This window comes from Schistocerca americana, chromosome 2 (assembly GCF_021461395.2).
Source record: "Schistocerca americana isolate TAMUIC-IGC-003095 chromosome 2, iqSchAmer2.1, whole genome shotgun sequence".
NCBI classification, from domain to species: domain Eukaryota; kingdom Metazoa; phylum Arthropoda; class Insecta; order Orthoptera; family Acrididae; genus Schistocerca; species Schistocerca americana.
The window spans coordinates 765,727,910-765,751,435 of NC_060120.1; the positions used below are offsets into that span (position 1 = coordinate 765,727,910).

The 23,526-nt window shown below is 42.0% G+C and overlaps 1 protein-coding gene across 1 annotated transcript in view; it reads left to right on the forward strand.

Moving 5' to 3' along the window:
- LOC124594410 (T-box transcription factor TBX20-like) overlaps positions 1-9,561 on the forward strand; it is a 494,737-nt gene extending 485,176 nt beyond the window's left edge. Inside the window, exon 7 of the mRNA XM_047132779.1 lies at positions 8,940-9,561. Within this exon, the coding sequence (XP_046988735.1) occupies positions 8,940-9,561 (622 nt within the window). The remainder of the gene's footprint in view (positions 1-8,939) is intronic.
- Positions 9,562-23,526: the final 13,965 nt, after the last annotated feature.

Consider the following 23,526-nt stretch of genomic DNA (forward strand, 5'->3'; position numbering starts at 1 on the left):
GGGATAACAACTGAACAAGAATCTAAAACAAAAAGAAGGACTCTGTCGAAGGGGGAAAAAGACCTTTGATCTGGTAAATCAAGAAGTACACGTAGGAAGTCAAATGCGCCAGGAGAAGTAACCTAAACGTAGCAGTTGACTTTGTTTGTTAACATGCACATTGAGGAAAAACAGAAGATTGAAGTTGCTAGAACAGTGAAATGATTTCAATGGCAGTTATGTTGACGTTGAAAGTATTGTTGTTCGCAAAAGTGTTATTCATTTCATTGTGTTTCTATGTAAGAAACTTACCACCGTGTATCAAAAGATACAGAAAATTGTTTCCCTTTCGCTGCAACATTTATGAGAAACTGAAGGTTATCGATAGAAATTAAAAATGAAGCCGGCTGGGGTGGCCGAGCGGTTCTAGGCGCTTCAGTCTGGAGCCGCGCGACCGCTGCGGTCGCAAGTTCGACTCCTGCCTCGGGCACGGAAGTATGTGGTGTCCTTAGGTTAGTTAGGTTTAAGTAGTTCTTAGTTCTAGGGGACTGATGACCTCAGCTGTTAAGTCCCATAGTGCTCAGAGCCATTTGAACCATTTTGAAAAATGAAATGAGCGTATGACATTGTTGGCCGGGAGGCTCCATTCGGGGGAGTTCGGTCGCCGTAGTGCAGTCCCTTGCCGGGAATCGAACCCGGGCCCCCTGCGTGCTGGGCGGTAACGCTACCGTTACGCTACGGAGGCGGACATCGATAAAAATTAAACCACCTGATATCACAAGGAGCGAAATCGAATCTCAGCCCATCCACATTAACTCTTTGTTTTGCAGTGCTGTTTATAATAATTTTAGGATTGTGACGTTAGTAACAGAAGTGTTTTTCAGAGAGAAAGGACCCTGAACAGTTTTTTCGCGGTTACTGGTCATTCGGTCCTTGGAATCGCTGTATTTTGTGGTACAACGTACTGCGCCCAACACGCCAATATGTTCGCGATGTGAAATGAAGTGGAAAGTTCCCGTAGCCAACTGAATACATAAAAACGGTGACGGCCGCCGCGAAACAGTTGTTTGCCATGATACTCGTGCCACCGCCGATTCGCTTCGCAGGCACTGTCCAAATGAAGTTATTTTCTACCGTCTGCGACCTCTATTTTGTCGAGTCATAATGATTTTCTATGCAGGGTGACTTTTGTGTACAAAAGAATCAAACGACGTACGGATAATGCTGAATGGGATCGAAAAGTTATGTACCATTTTCACAAAAATCAGAATTTACGAAGCTATTCGTTAATTTTCTGTAACTTACAAGCGACAAGGGAGATTAACATAAAACCAATTTTGTAAATAAAAGCATCATATTGTAGAGACCTCATGGAGCTCCTTTGTCGAAACGAACCACACTGGCCGAAAAACGCAAGAAATGTTTAAGTGGTCAACCAAGCCTTTTCTGTATTCTATGTTTAACCTGAAATATTCTAACTGCGTGATGTGCGTGAAGTGTGTAACCACAGGAAGTTTTTTGGGCTTGTTTTAAATAACTTCAGTGATTGAATGCTCTCAGATTCGCAGAGTCCAAGAAGTGCACCCTACTCTTGATAGCTTATGATTGATTAGCACGTTGACAGGTCCTGCGAAGTGGTATTGCAGAACATGGGGATCACTCGGATCTTTTGGGAGACTATCTACGATAATTTTTAGGAATGTATGAAAAGATTTTTTTACAACCACTCATTCACTTATTTTATTTCTATATACAGTCGAGAGACTAATGGTAATCAAGTTTCGCAGTATAATGAATACGACGAGATATGTAAAACCTGACATATCTGAGGAGAAAAGCAATCCGTAAGAGTTCACTATCAATTTATTTTCCTTGACTGTAATAGAATGAAGCAGTTCCACAAAACCTGTAATCAGGTACCATACGCTTGTTTATATTTAGATCGAGACAAGTGAACTTATGCCGGAAAGTGTGGTGTAACTTCCCATTTTTAATTGTGTAACACTTTTGAATGTTTTCGATTTCTCGGTGTTAACAACTGAAATTTTCGTTGTGCGTAGGGTAAACTTGGCACTGAAAAGACGCAAACTGTATACTCAGTAGGTCACACTAATCGCAAGTATGAAGCTCTGCCTGCGACTATTGTAACCTACCATTGTTTTGCTGGATTTCTATAAATAACACTATTTAACTTTGTTCTGTCCTCAGCGTTGTGTGGATTGAGACACGCTGGGAGCATGTAACATAATTTTTATATGATGGCGCTTGATAATTTCCATGTGAGCCAAATTATCAAATCGTAGTAGGTATGAAGCGTAATTTCATATAAAACAGGAAAAGCGTTCCTAAAGTGTAATTTCGTATAAAACAGAAAATAACATTCCTAATGCTGCATAGCTATTATTTATTTGACCACTAATCGGTTTCCGACCTCTTAGGTAATCGGCAGTAGACAAATGACTGCCTCAATCGCAGACAAAATGATATGCGAGTTAACGCAGATATTAGCGGAAGAGATAGTGAGTGTTTACAAATGTGTCATTTTTCTATGTAAAATGAAGTCGCTACACTAGAAATGAAAAATAAAATTGGTTTTACTGAAAGTTTGGAAGGTAGGAGAAGAGGTACTGGCAGAAGTAAGGCTGTGAGTACCGGGCGTGAGTCGTGCTTCGGTAGTTCAGATGGTAGAGCACTTGCCAGCGAAAGGCAAAGGTCCCGAGTTCGAGTCTCGGTCGGGCACACAGTTTTAATCTGCCAGGAAGTTTCAATTGGTTTTACTGTTTTAATCTAACATTTACACAACTGAAAATTAATTTCGCAAATGGGGAAAATGAATGCTGTGTTTGATCATTTAAAACTAAGCTGATATTGTGTGTAGTTGATTTCAAGTATTCACAGTCATCTCTGTGCTGTTCTTAAATGAGGAATCACGGTTTTCTTTTCCCTCGACATCTACATCTATATTCAGCAAGCCGCCTTATAGCGTTTGTCGCAGGATGCATTGCTTGACTTTGCATTTTCCTTCTTTTCTGATTCAGCATCGAATAGTCTTCGAGAAGAACGAATATCCGTAAGCCTTTGTCTGAGCTCGAACCTCACTGATTTGACCTTCAAGATGTTTTAGCGAGATACACATGTGAGGAAGCAATAGACTGGTAGACTGTTGAGCCGCGCGGGATTAGCCGAGCGGTCTTGGGCGCTGCAGTCCTGGACTGTGCGGCTGGTCCTGGCGGAGGTTCGAGTCCTCCCTCGGGCATGTGTGTTTGTGTTTATCATTAGGATAATTTAGGTTAAATAGTGTGTAAGTTTAGGGACTGATGACCTTAGCAGTTAAGTCCCATAATATTTCACACACGTTCACGCGGTAGGCTGATCTAGGAGGATAGGGATAGGGGTGGGGATTGAACAGCAGTGTAGCCCACGACGCACGAATACCTATACTTTATTCATCCAGTATTTGAGAACGAGAGTAATAATTGTGTTGTAAAAAATTTTGCACATGATTTCCAACCTTTACGAAACTATTTCTCGCTGGAAACTCCCACAATATGATTGAAAAAAAAAAAAAGGTTTATCGCTTACTACATTTTCGCTGCTCATGCAGTAAAGCTGCTTCGTTAAGCATCATGTTTTACATTATTACTTCTTAACTATTAACTGCACTCGCGACATATTTTGCAGACACTGAATGTACAGTCAAAATTATAAAGTTGAACGACATATAGTTCTGGATATACGACGCCATAAACATAGAGCTGGTTGAAAATGAAAATACAGTTCGGAATTCACTAGAGTATAGATGAAATATGCCTACAAATACATGTGAAATATGTTAAATATATTTGAAAAGTGCGTATGCGGGTAAAACCACAGATGAAAGCTCATCCCAAACCCCTGGAAAGATTGAAACCAAATCTAGTGGACATATTAGTTACGATCTGTAAATAAATACAGTGGAAGTAAGAACCATAGCTCCTATTTCTGTGGGGGTACTAATGTGGAAAGAGAAAGTGCGGAGAGTAGGAGATGTGCAGAGAGAGAGAGAGAGAGAGAGGGGGGGGGGGGGGGAGAGGGAGAAGGAGAAGAACAGAGAGAGAGCGGTGAATAAATGGACAAAGATACAGGGAGGGCCGGCCGGAGTGGCCGTGCGGTTCTAGGCGTTACAGTCTGGAACCGAGCAACCGCTACGGTCGCAGGTTCAAATCCTGCCTCGGGCATGGATGTGTGTGATGTCCTTAGGTTAGTTAGGTTAAATTAGTTCTAAGTTCTAGGCGACTGATGACCACACAAGTTAAGTCGCATAGTGCTCAGAGTCATTTGAACCATACAGGGAGGAAGAATGTCATTAGAGGGAGCTAGTGAAAATTGGACACAGAAAGGGGCGGGAGCAGAGGGATAGGTAGAGGGATTGGAGAAGATCAAGAGAGAGAGGGGAAGGAGGATTTGGGCAGTGAATGGGGTGGAGAAGGTTGGCGCAGAGAGGAGGTAGAGGAAATGGACAGAGAGGGGGAGAACGAGATGGATAGGGAAATGGGTAAGGAGGAGACGAATTAATAAAGAATTGTAATACATATACACCTGGGCAACTCCGGGTTCTCAGGTAGTTTAAAATAAAGCGCAGATCCAAACAGAAAAATTACTTTTATCAAGAAATTTAATCTGTTTGTGGGTCCAAGCATAAAAAAAGACTGAGAACGTTTCACCATGAAGTGTAAAGTTGTTGAGCCTTCCGTGACTACCTAAGTATGGGCGCAAGTATAAAAAGAAAGACTGTGAATTTTTTACCATAAAGCGCAAAGCTGTGGAGGCTTCCGTTGCCTCTTGTTGGTATATTGACCGTTGGATTTCGTCTCTGGATCATCGGCAGTCATTTCTTTAACCATTACTCTGGCGAGGCGCAGGAACTGCCAAAGACGCATCGGACGATCCTAAGTGAGAACCACGGCGATAATGACTAGGTAAAAGTCTAAGACTATTGCTCAGTGGCTACCTATGTCCGGCCGCGGGCTCGGCTCCATTGGCCCAGCAGCAATGGAGGGTGAATCTTCGATAATGCCAGCCACTCGCGCAGCGAACGTCGGGAAAATCAGTAAACAAACTCCGACCGAATACCCTGTGACGAAATCTCATCACCAATATGGTAGTTTTAAAATTGGATGAATAAAGTTACCTATTCTTCTGTTTGTTCATATGCAGATAAACGTATACAATCTCGGTACAAATTGAAACACCAACGCCACAGTGCATATAGAACGCCTTTAGAAGAGCCAAAACAAAATGGCAGGGCTTATTGATAAAGTGAAGTATCGTGCACTAATTTGTTTTGTAATTTTGCGTTTGCAGTAATTGTTCGTGCAGTAATTGTAGCTAGGCAAGGTCAGTCTAGATGTCTTGTTTAGCCGTTTGTGTTGGCCTGACACAGTTTCAGCATTCCTGCTGCAGCTGAAAACGAATAAACGCCACAATTCTTCACTGCACCAGTGAGCGTCACCATTTGTGTTAGTTCCACTAACGGCGAACTGCGATACTGTGTCGCGACTATTTCAGTGTGTAGCAGATCTGCAGGCATTTATCTGCGTACCCCTCCTTTCCTATGTCCAGGTTATAATGAAAACTATGACCACCCGCTTGTACACTTTTTGCCTGATGTAAGTAGCCTGTTGTTTTTACTTGACTTTCTGATCCTTACAAAACAGGCTTACTTTCTGTGTGTCTATCGTTATTTTTATTTCAAAATTACCAGTTGCGGGTAGTGAGCGGTGACGCGCCCCGTTTTCTACACCACCCTGTCCTAGTCTGCAATATTTTATTATTTACTTGCATCACATGTTCATATTGTTAAACAGAAAAACCGGATGAAAGCTTTTAATAACTTCATTTAAAAGAGGTGCCGGAACACAAAAATGATGCTTGTTTGGTGTTCAGTGACAGTAACAGTGGAAGAATAGCTATCCTTGTGAGCCTAGGATTTTATGCAGGTTGCTTCACTGAGAACTTGACTGATGGCGTTAGTATTGCTAGTTCTGAAAGTCAGTGAAGGATTTTGCCAAAAGGGGACGCCAGAAGAATCAGACTCGAAGGAAAGAGCAACATGAAGGCCACAAAGGCCAAATGTATGTTAACGGCCCTCGTTAAGGTATTTATTTCTGGTATAAATGCTGATGAAATCTTTTCTGTGCATTTCCCGGAACTTTCAATTTTAATTGTCTAAGGAACATTTTCTGCTGAATCACTGCAAACAGAAATGTGAAATTTACTACAGAGTTTGTACGTACCATAACGCAAGTTCCTGTGATACAAAATTGTTCAGAGTGCGGTACTGTCAAATCTATTTAAATTTTTGTGAAATATAGATCAGCCGGCCGAAGTGGCCGTGCGGTTAAAGGCGCTGCAGTCTGGAACCGCAAGACCGCTACGGTCGCAGGTTCGAATCCTGCCTCGGGCATGGATGTTTGTGATGTCCTTAGGTTAGTTAGGTTTAACTAGTTCTAAGTTCTAGGGGACTAATGACCTCAGCAGTTGAGTCCCATAGTGCTCAGAGCCATTTGCACCATTTTTTTGAAATATAGATCACTGTGTATAATACATAAATTTAAAAAATTGTTGCTAGAGTTATAAGACTGACATTAAAAAACTGGCTCACAGATTTGTTTTATTTGATTGCTAAGAATAATCTACCACATTTTGGAAGTGATAAGTAAAGTAACAGTTGAGAAAATGTTCCTCATGTGATAGTGTGCGTTCTAAAAGTATCAGACAACATTCTGATCAAGTTATTTGCAAAAAACTGAAATAATGTTCCAAATTATAGCGAATACCATAACGACAACATATGCAGATTTGGTTCAATTATCTGTCAAAAAATAAAAGTTACATTAGCTTGTACGTACCTGTTTATTTTCTCATACACGGCGACAATTATTGAACTATAAGAAAAAAATACAAGTTAATTACAAACTGTGGCTTGTTCACACTTTATTCAACATGTAAACGTCACTACAGATATTTGAATTTAGATTATGACATATTCAATATGCCTGTCTTCATTGGCGATGATGCGACGCAAACGAATAGCGAAATTCTGCATGACCCGCTTAAGTGTCGGAACAGCGTTGATGTCGATGACCTGAATGATGAGGGTTCTGAGGTTATTGCTGTACACCTTGTCTTTAATACAGCCAATCAAAAAGGAGTCGTATGTGTTCAGGTCCGGAGAACATGGCGGCCAGTCGAGGCCCATGCCAGTGATCTCTGGGTACCCCAGAGCCAGAATGCGGTCCCCGGAGTGCTCCTCCTACTAGACATCAAACACTCTCCTTCTTCGGTGAGGTCGAGCTCTGTCTTGCACATCTTGTCGAAATCAGGGTCGATTTGGTTAATGGGGATGAAATCATCACCCAAAACCTTCACGTACCGTTCGATAGTCACTGTGCCATCGAGGTATATCGTGTCGATTATTCCGTGACTGGACTTTGCACAGTATACAGTAACCCACTGAAGGTGAAGAGACTTCTGGATAGCGAAATGAGGATTTTCAGTGCCCCAGATGCGCCAATGGTGCTTATTGGCCAAGCCATTCAGATGAAAGTGGGCTTCGTCGCCTTACCAAACCTTACTAATTCCCATCATGCCCCGCGACCAACCGTGCAGTTTGAACGTCCTAAAGCAAACCGTTAAGAAGTTCTGACGATTAAATTTCATATAGTTCAATAATTGTGGCCCTGCATGTCACCCCTTAATTTAAATATCAGTTTACCGTCGCATACTCACTTGAGTATGTGACTCAAATGATAGTTCCGTTAACACAGCTTACTCTATAAGTTAGAGAAATGACCCGAAGACGGCGCGAAATCCGTCGTTTTGAAGTAAAAGCTCCAGTCGACAGACAGAAAATAAGCGGGTGTTGTTAAGGGGAGTAGGACGTCAAACGGGCCAACTTGGAGCAGGAGAGGCACCACAGGACATTTTAATTTCCACTGTCTATACTTTTACAAATAAATCCATAAAACTTTGTCAGCATGACCAGGAAGGATTCAAAAATGGTTCAAATGGTTCTGAGCACAATGGGACTTAACTACGGAGGTCATCAGTCCCCTAGAACTCAGAACTACTTAAACCTAACTAACCTAAGGACATCACACACATCCATGCCCGAGGCAGGATTCGAACCTGCGACCGTAGCGGTCACGCGGTTCCAAACTGACGCGCTTAGAACCGCACGGCCACACCGGCCGGCAGGAAGGATTCAGCATACACACTCATAGCAGTGTAAGTTCGAAAACATAACGAAGAAATTTTTTTTTACAAGTTAAATTTCATCGTTTTTTCACTTACTACTGGCTGCATTTGTTGTTATAGGTACATTTTTCTTCATAAATAAGAGAGATGGTTCGATTAATTTTGCACAGCATACAAACCATACTGAAAGGTGTATGAAACTCTAGAATTTTCCAAATCTATTAAAAACTGTGGTAAAACTTGAGGTAATTAACTACAAAACATGAAGTTTAAAATACAACAGTTTCGTACACCTGTAAGTATGGTATGTATGCTGTGCAAAATTCATGGAAGAATCTCTCTACCTTATGGAGAAAAGTGTACCTATAGCAACAAATGCAGCCATTAGTAAGTGAAAAAATGATGAAATTTCGCACGTAAAAAAAAGTATTTTGTTATGTTTTCGAACTTCCACTGCAATGAGTGTGAATCCCGAATCCTTCCTGGTGATGCTGAGAAAGTTTTATGAATTTATTTGTAAAAGTATAGACACTGGAAACTAAAATGTCCTGTGATGCCCCTCCTGCTCCAAGTCGGCCCGTTTGACGTCCTACCCCGCCCTTAAATAAGGATCGCGCCTCACTCTCTGTGACAAATATATTTGTAACCAGTGTTAACTTCCGATTCTTGATAATTTAGGTCAGTACATTGACACTAAATTCGGTTGTCTTTGATGCACCCAGGGATCCGATGGACGCGATGTTCGTGGACCAACACTTCCTGCGCTCCCCCGCACTGCGGCTGTACTCGGAGATGGACGCCGAGAACAACAACGCGGCGGCGGCGGCGGCTGCAGCGGCGGCGGCGGGAGGCAGCGCGGGCTTCTTTTCGGCCGCAATGATGGAGAAGGCGCGCGCGCACCTGTCACTGTGGGGGCGGCCCTACTCGCCCGCAGAGCTGCACGCGCTGCTGGGGGCGGCGGCGGTGCAGTCGCCCCCGCTGTGGGCCGCCGCCTCCGGCGCGGGGCCCGGCGCGCCGCGCATGCCGCCGCTGCCGCTGGCCGGTCACCTCTGGGCCGGGGGCGGCGCCCCGGCGCCAATCCCGCCGCCCGCGGCGGCCGCGCCGGCCCCGGCGCCGCAGTCGTGGTCGGTGCTGTCGCCGCCGCCGACGTCTTCGTCGAGCTCGTCGGGGTCGCCGTCGCCGTCTTCGGCCGGGGCGGCGGAGCTGCGGCTGCCGCGGCCCGTCTTCCCGCAGCGCTTCAGCCCCTACCCGCTGGTGGCGGCGCCGGTGCCCGTGCCGGCGGCCAAGCAGCTGTCGCCGCCCGCCGCGCCGCCCACCGGCCCACAAGACCACCGCGCCAACTGAACCGGAAGCCCGCGCCTTCCTCACTGGCCCTACACCGAAACGGGACGAATTTGGCGAGTTCCTTACACACTGCTGCCAACCTGAACGTGTTTTACCACAAGAAGAAACCGAAAGTGTTACACACTGGTGTATCTGAGTTATACTGGGTGTACATTTTTAATACCGTTCGTTTCCTATCCCTATAGGTATCGTGGACTATTCTAAGAATCAACAGCAAACACTGACACGTGTGAAAGTGCACAATTATAGAAGCAAAAATTTCCAGTAAACATGTTCCACACACAAATTCTTTTCGAGATAACTGATAATGTTCGGTTGCTAGTCGTGCTGTGGTTGCCAGAAACCACACATGTATTTATACATGTGGCGTCTGTTCTTTTGGACGCCACATGTATAATTGAGGCGATGACAGCCAATGATGGCTTCAGTGCAGATGCACGTCAAACTTGAAATGTTACGAGACTCAGCGAGATACCGCGAGTAATGAGGCTAGCGGACAGTGCACTACATCAATATTGTGTGGTATAAGTTAAGAATTTGGGTCTGACGGGAGACGTGCTAGGGTAGCCCATGCAGACATGACTACTGTGCTCGAATAGTATAGTGGTCAGATGTGGTGACCGCGTTGTCTGGATCTCTGTATGTCCATCTTTTCTGAGGTGGTACCTGGACCGACTCGGCAGATGATGGTTAAAGTTATCGCTATAGCAAACATAAATACAGTAATTCCGGTATTCGAATGCTGGCCTCTGTTTTGACCAGAACCGGGGTGGAATCTTCCTACAGGGGCCTGAAGATGGGGCAGTTAATCGCCGAAGCTGGTAGCCAAATAAAATAAGTTTGGAAACTAGACGGCTGAAAATTGTTTTGTTTGACATACTGTGCCTGTATGGTTAGTGGTCAGCACAACTGCCTAGTAAGCAGGAGACTCGGGTTCGAATCGCGATCTGGCAAAAATTTTCGACTTTACCTGTTGATATAAATCAATGGCCACTGGCATGTAATGTCTGTAAATCCTTTTTGCCCACGTTATATTTTTCCTGTACCTCTCAAACACACATATATGCAAGTACTGTTTACGAGAAATCTCACAGGGCAAGTTTCTGTATAAAACGTACGCTAGCCCTCATCAACAGCATGGGAATAAAGGCAATTTGCAGTCAGCTTACAGAGAAAATATCAGACAGGAACATTTTATAGGAGACTAATACTTTCCAAATACATGTCCGTAGGCAGGCGTAGGTCCATGTTGTGAGTAGTGGACGGCTGACGTTCAAGCAAGCTGCCGGTAACATATAGCTGAAGTAAACAGATGTACTACTGTGCATTTTATTGTATACTGTGATTTTTATGACGTAACAATCATCTATGAACGCTATATGTACGGACATGGCCACGTGTACAACGTGACTTTTGATTGTAAATGTTTTATTTCTGACAAATCTTTGTATAATGTACTACATTTTACCAAATAACATGACGACTTGGCATGAGGTTCCAGCTGACCGCGAACACTTCTTGTAACAAAATTTTGAAGACCTGAAGATGACAGCAAAGTCTGTCGATTAAGCTTTCTGACAAAGCGCTCCCCGAATGCTTCTGCAACGAATTGAAGCAGCAGGAGTCCGGAGTTGGATAGGGGGGGGGGGGGGGCGGGTTAGCAGCATATGGGCAGGGAGGAAAGGAGTGAACACTGTCTGGTGCAGCAAGCAGGGACTAGATCGTGACAGGACAAGGCTGCCAAGCACAGTCGGCTCATAACCACGTATTCGCAAGTATCTCGCGAGTGGCTCATTCGAATATACATGTTTACTGGAACATTCTTGGTTGGGTTGTCGTATACTTTCGCCCGTCTCATTTTTTCTTATTGATTATGGTGCATTGTTGAGAGCTTATGGTAGTGCACACCTGTATTACTCCAAACTTTATTACACAAGCTATTTCAGTCTTTAACAGACTGCCATCTGGTGACTGCATATGGTAGAAAACGAGAATAAGCAGAATGAGTCATCACTAAAATAGTCTTAAATACAGTGTGGTCAGAAACAGTCTGAAAATATTTTAAGGATGTTGCACGTTACTTTGTGCTGAGAGGTAATTGTTACTGAGAAGTTCGATATGCTGCGCCATTTCTGAGTTAATGAACACTGAAGTTGGCCAATCAGGGCAATGTGCGCGCAAATTCAAGCGTCCTGAGTGAGATGGTGTCGCCAAACGTATTCTTTGTTTGGTTTCCTAAAACTGAACAAGAGAGCGAAACAAAAACTGGGCGTGAGGCAGTACAAAGGATCGATCCCAAGGCGAAGGCTGAGCAGTCTCGTGCTCTGTCATCTACGCAATGAGAACAACCGACAGTAATCGTACGTTGAAGACCACTTGAATTTACGCGCTCAATGGCCTGATTGATTAATTTCAATGCTAATTAGCTTACAAACGGAAACATATCGACTTCTTTTTAGCAATTATTTCTCAGCACAACCAAGCCTGCAACGCATTTTAAACGTTTTCATACTGATTCTGACCAGTAGTTAATGTACATAACCTACTGAGAACTTACACTGTGAAATTGCCGTCAGATGTGATAGAACACGCAAGTATAACAAATCACCATGGAACAGAGGTTATATCCAAAGTAATTTGTGTCTACATATTTTTACTTACTCTTCTGCATTTTATCATTGAATCAATAATTGGAAATGTATGAGACCAAACTGATGAGCTCATCGGTCCTTAAGCTTAGACGCTACTTAAACTAACTTATGCTAAGGACAAGACACACAGCCATGTCCAAGGGAGGACTGGAACTTCTGACGGGGCGAGCCGCGCGAACCGTGACAAAGCGCCTGAGACCGTGAGCTACCCCGCGCGGCAAGTCGATAATGTTAAGGTACCATAGTGAAGAATTACCTTTTGTTTGATAATATATGCTATTTCGTGTGGTGTAGCATCACTTCAAGCCTGTCTAACATCTTTGACGATTTCTTTACTCAGAACCGCACGTTAATTCAGTTTGGCTAGTGCTTCGTCACTGAATTTCAAGACGCTACATGTGCTTTGCCTTTTGAGCTAAGCGGGGAGGCTGGCTCGTGCCATAATGACGTATCATGGTTATGATTTACATCATATATGATTGGAAGTGTAAGTTCTCAGTTGTTTGTATATGTTGACGACTATGCATTTGTGATGACTCAGTGTACTTTATTTCGCTTTTTAACTGTATGTGGACACTAGAAGATGGTCTGTTAACGGCTGAAACAGGTTGTATAATAAATTTTGGAGTGATACAGCTGCGTGCAGTCATGAGTTGTCAAATTTATGAAAAGCTGTGAATCATCGCCTTCTCAAAATGATTATGATACACCCTATATAACACAGGATCCCCAACAGTGAAGACTATTAACATAAAGACAAATGACGCCTATACTTTCGGACATACGTTTTGTTCTGTTTCTAGCAAAAAGTGGAAATAACAGAAAACCGTGTGCAGTTACGCTCTTGGTCAAATCTGAAAGTGGCTCAAAGCTATATATTACAGATAAAATTATCTTCTATCTTTGTGCTGACGTGTGATGGCTTCTGAGAATATCTCTTCTTGCCTCGCTAAAGTGTTCACTATTTTAGTGTATTCATTTAATTGCATACTCGTTCTGCAGGATTTTCTGGTTGGATCTGTGTGCCACTGAGATGCTATTAGTCGAACTTGTGAGAAGAAAGCCTCAGAACGTTATTAGCTCCACGATGTATTTGCCCTACAAACTGAAGTAGTCTTGTTGGTTCACGTGACACACGTCTTATTACTATCGGTTGTTATTCGTTTTTATTGTTTGACGAAAAGTAAAGTATTTATTGTTTTTTATGCAGATAATTTTATCTTTCGAAAACTAGCCTGAGGAAGCTGCTATCTTGACGCATTCAGTGTGTGTTTAGTCGAATACCGTAGTTGCCAGTGGTGAAATAAATGCTTCAGTACCACCGAAGGAACTCCGGCAGGGACTATAAGAGTTTATGTGCTATAAGAACAACAACGAACTGACGGACGTCAAGTAAACACAGTGGAAGAAGAAAACAAAAATCTTGATTAATTTCGGACTCTGCCGCTATCAGGCATTACCTGAGCATTTTGATCAGAAAACTATTTTCTTTACTCATTGTACAGTAAAAATGAGGAAATTGTCAGTAGCCATTCACAGGTGACAAATAATTATTTGCTGATTCTTCCGACATTTTTACTTTTCTAGTCGTCTAGAAGCTACAAACAGCAAATGAAATTTTTATGCGATGAAGTCCTTTTGTACTTAAGTACTTTGAATCATTGAGTCCTTTCAAATTTATTTTCGCTGAAATTTCTCATTTTTGGAATGATTTTATTGAATATTAGACGGATAAATATTTCTATCTATATGTAATGCCTTTACTTAATGGAAAAGCTTACTAAATTCAAAAGAGGATTTGATACTTTTATTACAATTTTACAGTTAAATACAAATTACATTGAGAAACAGGTATGGTACTGATATATAGTGTTCTGCAGAATAAGGATGAATGTTAGCAATGTTATTAAACTGTGGCAGCCAACGAGTTTTGACTTTAAAAATGTTCGTGCGATCAAGCAGCAGTTTACGTGAGACGGCAAGAGGTTGAGGAGAGAGTATAAACAACATTGAAGCCAAAGAATTCTCGAACGTTATATATAGTGTTCGTGCGTGATTTCGCGTGTATATAAGCGTAGGAAGTAACCCGCTGGAGTAATCTGTATTTAAAAAGTCCTCTCGAGTGCAACTACTATGAAGAAGGTTCAGTAAATGTTGATGTAACGATGGCCTTCGCTTCATCTGCTGAGAGCAATTTGCTGCGTCGAAACAGGAGGAGAGAAGTGTTATCGCGTTGAGAATTGCAAAATCCTCCAAATACTGAGGTGTGAGGAATTCATTGTTAGTATTCCGAAAACAGTCAATGGAAATAACTGAAATTGGCTCCAGTATTATTAGAAAGGAACAAAATAGTTTGTAATAAAAGCCTGTTGGGTCGAATCACGGACTGTGACTCAGGAAACTGGGCACCAGCTCACCACGACCTAGGTCTCAACACCGCCACCGTCTCCTGGTCTCTCGGTCTCTCCTCTCCTGTATCAGACAGCAAAGTGCTCTGACAGACGAAGCTACCAGCTCGGGGGTCGCAGTAGCTATTGGTAAATGTATTGTATAATCGTCGTGTCTGTGTTGGTAATTAACTTATTACGGTAATGTCACTGGTGACAATATTTGAGTGTCTGGTATCCAGTATTACATTATTAGATTTTTGTTTTTGTATATAATACGAGTGTATCTGTACATACTCAATGTGTTTCATTGTATTATATTAGCGAAATACAAGACTAAGAAAGTAATGTGTGTCTCGCAACTATTCATTTGTACCTAATCTACAAATCCTCTTTCCAATAAACCTTGTCCCCCTCGTCAAGATTACATAAGCACTTTTCACTCTCTTTGTCCTTTTCCTCACATTTATTACTTCGGACTGCCCCGTATGTTGTGCTGTGAAACTCCATTGCTCTGTAAGATTACACGGGTGCTCAAAGTGTTTTTAATTTCATTGGTAGTAATCGTTCATATTTACTGCAACGGAATAACTCTTAGCATTGTCTCTCTATACTTTACCTCACTTTATGTAGCTCAGAACATTAAAGTAGAACACTGGCACTCCGCTGTCAGAGAATACTCACAGGTTGATTGTTGTCGACTAGATAAAGCTTCTGAATTTTAGAAAACTATTTACATATGCAGTACTTCAGAGCACTATATGTTGTCGAAATCACAACATGTTTCTCACTAATTTTTAAGATGCCCGTTTCGGATACAGAGTGGAGATTATTTATACAATATTTCTTTTTAGCCAAAGAAAGTAATATTTGCCAAGATTCTGTGATGATATGAACAATTCTGTTTGATTTGCTTTGTGTTTTAGACCGCTACTAACCTGCTAATAATTTATTTCATGTTCTTATAAAGTTAATTTTATGTGTGTTTCTTTCTGCAAATACTTTTTAAGGAAATCATTTTCTGGTGAACAGAGATCTTCGCTAGCTGCAAACACAATATGAAGTTTGTGTTTTAGGTTCGTGTTCACGTTTATGTCAGGAAGACAAAACGAAATTGAAATAAAAGAACATATTATATCTATCACACACACCAAGATAAGTGATGTTATTTAGGAGGTGATGCTGGAGTAAATGTCCTCTTAATAGGCTTAAACTTTTTGGGACCTTGTTACTGTTATTGATATCACTTGTTCTTCTAGGGTAACACATACATATATCCTATACTAAAATAGATTCGTGCATTTATTGTTCCTTGGCTCCGTTCAGGCAATTATAAATCTGGCTCGCCCATATGACTCAGATAAACTACAGAAAATATCAAAAGTCACAGTGTGAACAAGCACAGAATGAAGTTCATATAAATCGCTGACAGGTTCAAGAATTACCTACCTTTACATTTAGGTGAGGTTATGATCACAAGAAGGTTTGCCACAGAAATAGCTGATAAATTCTTGGCGACATCAGATTCATTAAGTGAAGTGGGACAACGAAAAATAAAAAGCCAGCTTTACTGATCTGTACACGTTCTGGGCTTGGCAAAGTGATCATGTGAAAAGAGGAAATGAAGTTTCCGTTCAACAAGATGTGAACTCTTTTATAAATATTGCGAAACAAAGAGACACACAAATCTTTCCTACTAGAGAAAACTGTGAAACACAGAAAAAAATTTAAGAATGTAAAACAGAACTGTGTGTCGTATACTGAGGTGACAAAAATCATGGGATGCCTCCTTTTATCGTGTCGGACTTCCTTTTGCCCGACGTAGGACAGATTCTCTACGTAGCATGGGCTCAACAGGTTGATTCTCCTGCTGAAATATTAGGCCATGCTGCCTCCATAGCCATCCACAATAGCGAAAGATTTGCCGGTACAGGATTTTGCGCACGCATTGACCTTCCGATTATGTCCCACAGATGTTCGATGGGATTCATGTCGGGAGATCTGGGTGGCCAAAGCATTCGTTCGAACTGTCCAGAACGTTCTTCAAATCAATTGCGAGCAATTGTGGTCCAGTGAGATGGCGCAACGTCGCACATAGAAATCCCATTGTCACATGATGTCCAAGAATGGCTGCAAATGGTCTACAAGTAGCCGACCATACCTACTTCCAGTCAATGATAGGTTCAGTTGGACCAATCCACACGGTTATGGAGCCAAGACCAGCTTACACAGTGACTTGTTGACAGCTTAGGTCCATGGCTTGGTGGAGTCTGCGCCACTCCCAAACCTTATTGTCAGCTCTTACCAACTGAAATCGGGAATCATCTGACCAGACCACTGTTTCCCAGTCTAGGGTCCAACCATTATGGTCACGAGATGCTGCTACTAACGAAGGCACTCGTGTCGGTCGTCTGCTGCCATAGGCCATTAACGCTAAATTTCTCCGCACTGTCCTAACGGATACATTCCACATCGATTTCTGCTGTTATTTCACGCAGCTTGCCTGTTAGCACTGACAACTCTTCTCAAACGCCGCTACTCTTGATCGTTAAGGGAAGTCTGTTGGCCATTGAGTTGTCGGCGGTGAGAGGTAGTGCCTGAAATGTGTTAGTCTCTTGACATTGTAGCTCTCAGAATATTGAATTTCCTAACGGTTTTGGAACTGAAATGCCATTGCGTCTAGTTCCAACTGCCATTCCGCGTCCACAGTCTTTTAATTTACTTTTTGCGGCCATAATCACGCCGGAAATCATTTCACATGCATAACCTGGGTACAGATGACAGCTCCGCCAGTACATTGCCATCTGTTTGTGTACGTATCGCTATCCCATAACTTGTCACCTCATTGCATGTTTACAGCCAACCATATCCTACAATCCACTCAGTCATAATGTCAGCTATCAGAATAGACAAGTTGGCTGTTTATTTATCAGCAGGGGTCGTTGAAGATTTCCGGTAATCAGGAAGGCTACATTGTTTGAAAGAATATTTATAGAAGATGTGTCTAGAATTGCTGATGGGAGAAGTGTAGCAAAAAATGCTCATCAAAAAGATAACGAACGAGAGTATTCTCGATTACTGAATAAGCCTCGTGGTAGGTGAAAAATAATCCCGAATATGGTGTGGATAATTACAAGATCGGTGTATTCATATCATTGTCATTCCGTCTGTGTTGTAGGTCTCCATTCTGCTGAATGAGCAAAAGTGTAAATACTATCTCCTGACCTAACTAAAACATGAATTAAGAAAGAGCAAGATTGATTAACATTATTACACAATTGTAACGGCACTTGACACCTTTCAGAAGAAGACGACTTCACGACATCAATTAGCAAGTCTGATAGGATTGTGAAGGAGATCAGAAGCCAAAATTATGAATTTATGTAGTTCACATTCTGGTCAGCCTGTGTTGCTTTGCGGAAATGTGTGCTAGGTAAAAAGTTTTGTTAAATCATTTTACAGATCCTTACCGAACTTGATAGTTCATTAATTTACAAGAAATTCTAGCCAGTGCTTAAACTTTGAAGAAAAATCGTCAGCAATGTCAGCCGAAGACCTCTGGTAAAAGAAGTCTCTGTTATTCTACCAACTTCCTAGTCAGAGATTGCAGAGGAGCGGACAGAGCTACGGGGCACACACTTGCTCTCGAGTGGGAAGGAATCAGCAGCGTTGAAGAATCAGCAATGTTCAGCTTCATGAGGATGCATAAGGCAATCACAGAATAAACACACGTGCGTCCGCTGAATATGTGGCTTGTAATTGAAAAAGTGTCATGATGATATCTTATCGCCAAAGGTTCCAGATTAGTCCCGCATTCAGATCCCTGGGATGGGGATACCATATGAAAGGTGAGCATGAGGAAACGACAGAATAATCAATGAAAGGGTAACATTTCAGGAGTCAGAGCGTGGAATGTCAGAAATTTGAACACAGTGGGGAAGCTAGAAATTCTGGAAAGGGAAATACAAAGGCTCACTCTAGATATAGTGAGTGTCAGTGAAGTGAAATGGAAAGGTGGGATTTCTGATCACACGAATATACGTTCATATCAACAGAAACATAAAGTGGTGTAACGGGCTTAGGATTCCTCGTAAAGATGCAGGTAGGACCGAGAATGACTTAATGTGAACAGTTCAGTGATAGAGTTGTTGTCATCTGATTCTACAGGAGACTAATAACAATAGTTGTAATACATACAGACGTCACAAGCAGAAAAAGAAGAGATAGAGGAAGTATATCAGGATATTAAAAGGGTAATTCAGTTTGTAAAGGGGGATGAAACCCAACAGTCATGCGGGATTGGGATGCGGTAGAAGGGAGGGGAGTAGGATAAAGGGTTATGGGAGAATACGGGATTGGAAGTATGAATGACAGAAGAGAAAGACTAATTGAGTTTTGCAATGAGTATCAACTAGTAATGGCAAACAGACTGCACAAAAAACGAAAGTGTAGGATGTACACTTGGAAAAGTTCGAAAGATGCGGAGATATTGTAGCTAGATTTCACCGCGCTGAGAGAGAGAATCTGAAATCATACAGGGGATTATAAGACCCAGCAGCATAGATTCAGATCACAATGAACGCTGAAGTTTCAGAGAGTTGTCTGAAAGAATCAATGTGGAAAGAAGAGAGGTACCGAGTGATAATGAGATGCGTTTGCAGTTTTCCAAGACTGTAGGCACTTCGATAATGAATATCACAGTAGACAGTGCATTTGAAAAGTAAGCGCTTCACAAAAAGGGCCTATCACAGAAGTTAAACAGACAAATATAAGTCCAAAGAAATTAATTGCACAGAAGGTAAAGGCAAAAAATAGGTAACAGATCAAATGTTTCAGTGGATCGAAGAAAGGAGTAAGTATAAATATGTTGAGGGAAAGATAAGAATATAGCAACATAAGATATAGCAATGTAAGATACAGCAATTCACGTCATTTACAAATGATGATAATAGAAAGTGATGGGAAGTCAAAGCGAAATGGCTGCAGGAAAAATGTGAAGAGACAGAAAAAAATGGTCGTCGAAAGGACTGATTCAGCATACAGAAAAGTCAAAACAGCCTTCGCTGAAAGTAGGGCACGATTAAGAAATCCACAAAAAGGGCCTATCACAGAAGTTAAACAGACAAATATAAGTCCAAAGAAATTAATTGCACAGAAGGTAAAGGCAAAAAATAGGTAACAGATCAAATGTTTCAGTGGATCGAAGAAAGGAGTAAGTATAAATATGTTGAGGGAAAGATAAGAATATAGCAACATAAGATATAGCAATGTAAGATACAGCAATTCATGTCATTTACAAATGATGATAATAGAAAGTGATGGGAAGTCAAAGCGAAATGGCTGCAGGAAAAATGTGAAGAGACAGAAAAAAATGGTCGTCGAAAGGACTGATTCAGCATACAGAAAAGTCAAAACAGCCTTCGCTGAAAGTAGGGCACGATTAAGAAATCAATGGTAATTCCACTGTTAAACCAGAGGAGAGAGAGAGAACAGATAAGTGGAAAGAGTACACAGAAGGTCTCTACGAGGGGAAGGAACTGTCTAGTCACGCGATAAAAGAAAAACAAATGGAAGTCGCTGCAAAGACATAGGGGATCCAGTATTAAACTTTGGGTTCAATGGAGCTATGGAAGGCATAGAAAACATTCCTTTGGTATTTATAAAACCATTTTTAAAATTGGCGACCGAACGACTATTCAATGTGTTGTGTAGATTCTATCCACCCATACTGAGAGCAGATAATAGCACAATCAGCTTAAATGCGCATTCTTCCAAGTTGCAAACAAGAATATTATACAGAAGAATGTAAATAAAAATTGAGGATCTGGTACATGACGATCAGTTCGGATTTCGGTTAGACAAAGATACCACAGAGACAGTTTTAATGTTGCGATTAATAATGGAACCAAGGTTTAATATAAATGAAGACCCATTCATAGGACTTGTCGAGCTATAAAATGCGTTCGTCAATGTAAAATGCAAAATGTTCGAAGTTCGGAGAAAAATACGAGTAACCTATAGGGAAGGATGGATGAAATACGATATGTATAAGAATCGATAGGGAGTAATGCAATGGAAGACCAAGAACGACATACTCGGGTTAAAAGTGTGTAAAGCAGGGATGCAGTGTTTCACCCCTGCTGCTCAGTCCATATATCGAAGAAACTATGGCGGAAATGAAAGAAAGGTTCAAGAATGAGTCTAAAATTCAGGGTGATAGGATATCACTAACAAGATTCGTTATTGAGATTTCTATTCTTCGTGGAAGCGAATAATGATTTCAAGACCTGTTGAATGGAACGAACAACCTAATGAGTACAAAATATGGACTGACAGAAAACCGAAGGAAGGTGAAAGTAATGAGAAGCTGCAAGAACGATATTAGTGAAAGAGTTAACATCAAAATTGGTGATCACGAGGTAGACGAAGTTAAGGAATTCTGCTACCTTGGAAGCAAAATAGTACGTGATGGGCGAAGGTAAAAAGCTTAGGATTTAACGTCCGATGAAAGGAATCACCAAAAGGGAGATTAGCACAGGCAAACAGTGCAATCATGCCCAAAACCCATCTGCTATTATCACATATAGGACATAATTGGAGAAAGAGATTTCTGAGGCTGTTCGTTTGTACGAGAGCGAATCATGAACAATGGGAGACACGGAGAAGAAGATGGTAGAATCGTTTGAGATGTAATACTATAGAAGAATGTTGAAAATTAGGTTGGTTGAAGGTAAGAAATAAGGAAGTTCTTTGCAAAATCGGCGAAGAAAGGGACTCACGGAAAACACTGACAAGAAAGGGTAGGACGACTGGAGATGTTTTAAGACGGTAGGGCCTTCTGTGGTCCTGGGTAAGTCAGAGACTGAAATATAAACAATATGTAATTGAGGACGTAGATTGCAAACGCTGCTTTGAGATTAAGAAGTCGTCACCAGAGAGAAGACTTCATGACAAGCTGCAGGAATAAAGTCAGAAAATGAAAAAAAAAAATTGTTGTTGTGATCGTAGACTTTCAGGTTGTATACTTAATAACCACCCTTTGCAGCTCCTTACCAACGTAACAAATAATATCTTTCAAGTGACAGCTCTTTATTTCCACAAGTGTAATAGTGACTTCGCTGGGAACCCGTGACCTTTCCATCATCAGTACTGTACGAGAGACATAATCGTATCTTCAATAAAATATTCGTTCAAAGGAACAGATGGGATCTAGGTTTTGTTACATAGCGGATAGCTTAATGTAACGGGGAATCGTCGACTAAACCGTTTCCTTAACAATAACTGGGCATACAATGCGCTGGTCCACCGAGAGGACAGACGCCAAAAGGCGCCAGGCAGGTAGTACTGCTGCTCCAATGGGAGCGATGGACCAGAAAAATGTTGTGCTTCCAGGATATACTAGTTTCAGATGCGATACAAGGCGCGCATGAGGCCAGCAACCATTATGTGGGTACCGAGCAACTGTTTCTCCTCCACTTTATTTGATCATTAATAACAACAGATGGAACACTTATAAAAAAGTCTTTGTTTAAGCGTTCCGCGCACAGTTCGAGCATCAATACTGTGATTGAAATCATGTGTAGGAACTGCCCCGTGCTCCGCTGGAGATCCCTACCAATTTGGATGCAGTTGAAGAACCTGTGCAATGTCGTTATAGGGGCAATGAAGCAATATTCGAATGCATTATTTTTATTGCTGAAAATACAAGTTGTTGCTGCTTCTTTTGACTGGTGACAACGTAATCCAGAGAAGCATTCTCTGAATCCAATAGCAGACCCACTACTGCCAAGGACGCTGCGTCAGCTTGAACTGGAAGCCGGATGACTGCTTGATGCGGTGGTTTCGATGCCCATTGGCTAGGACGGCACGCGCCAACAGTAGCTCTGCTTCTGGAGATGGCAGTGACCAAGACATGTCTGTTTTTATTCAAACGCCGTTTTGGGGAGTTCTCGATCCCTCCCAGGTCACTGGCTTTATTGTCCCCTCCAGTGTACTCCAAAGTTGGATGTTGTATAATCATGCTGAATGCTGAACCTTGTCAGCCAGAACGGCAGGTCATCGGACCCGTGGGACGCTGGTGTTTAGGACGGTTTCCACCCTGGACCAGAATGGTGTTGGTATACCCTCAGTCTTCCCACCAACGTCTGCTGGGCTGAAATCAGTTCTGGATGCTGTACTCCATCCGTCGTGGCTATAGTTCGCTGATCATCTCGAAGAACCATAAGTGCAAAATCAACACATCAAGATTCTTACACACAAGATGTTATCGTACCATAACCAGAGAATCGAATGCGAACGACGTGAAAGCCATCGATTCTGCTGGTCGTATGCCCATAGCTAGTACGGGTGGGGTAATCAAGTCGACGAGGAGATGCTCTGCTCTACGAGGTCATTCGTAATGGCCGAATTAGTTCGGCTCTCGCCGAGTCGTCAGCGGTCTTCAGTTCCGCTACATTTGCTTAACGAATTTGTTACAGGATCTTTACTGCTTGGTCAAACTATCGCTACTCGTTGTTGTGACCTACCTAGTACCTCTTGCATAACGGTAGGGAAGTAACAAAAGAGAATCGAATGCGAACGACTTGAAAGCCGTCACTGTTCTATTATTTTTCTGCTGAACTGGTCGTAACCTTTCAAGAGTGGCGAAGTGGCTGTTTAGCCTGACCCAGTAATGTCTTGAAATGTGTATGCTTCTCAGCTAGTGGCTACCGACACTTCCGCGTCGTTGAAGAATGCCGGCTGTTTTGAACTTCAAACTTTTATTACTCTCGGCTTCTTTCCTCATTTTTGCTGCGTAATGATCCCCTCCACTTTAATAAAATTAGTCCCACATTTTACCTCTTTTTATCTGTTTCGTTAATTATCTTACATATTTACATTTGCTTCAAACCTTTTGTTGCATTGATTACAAAGACCCTATCCTAGCT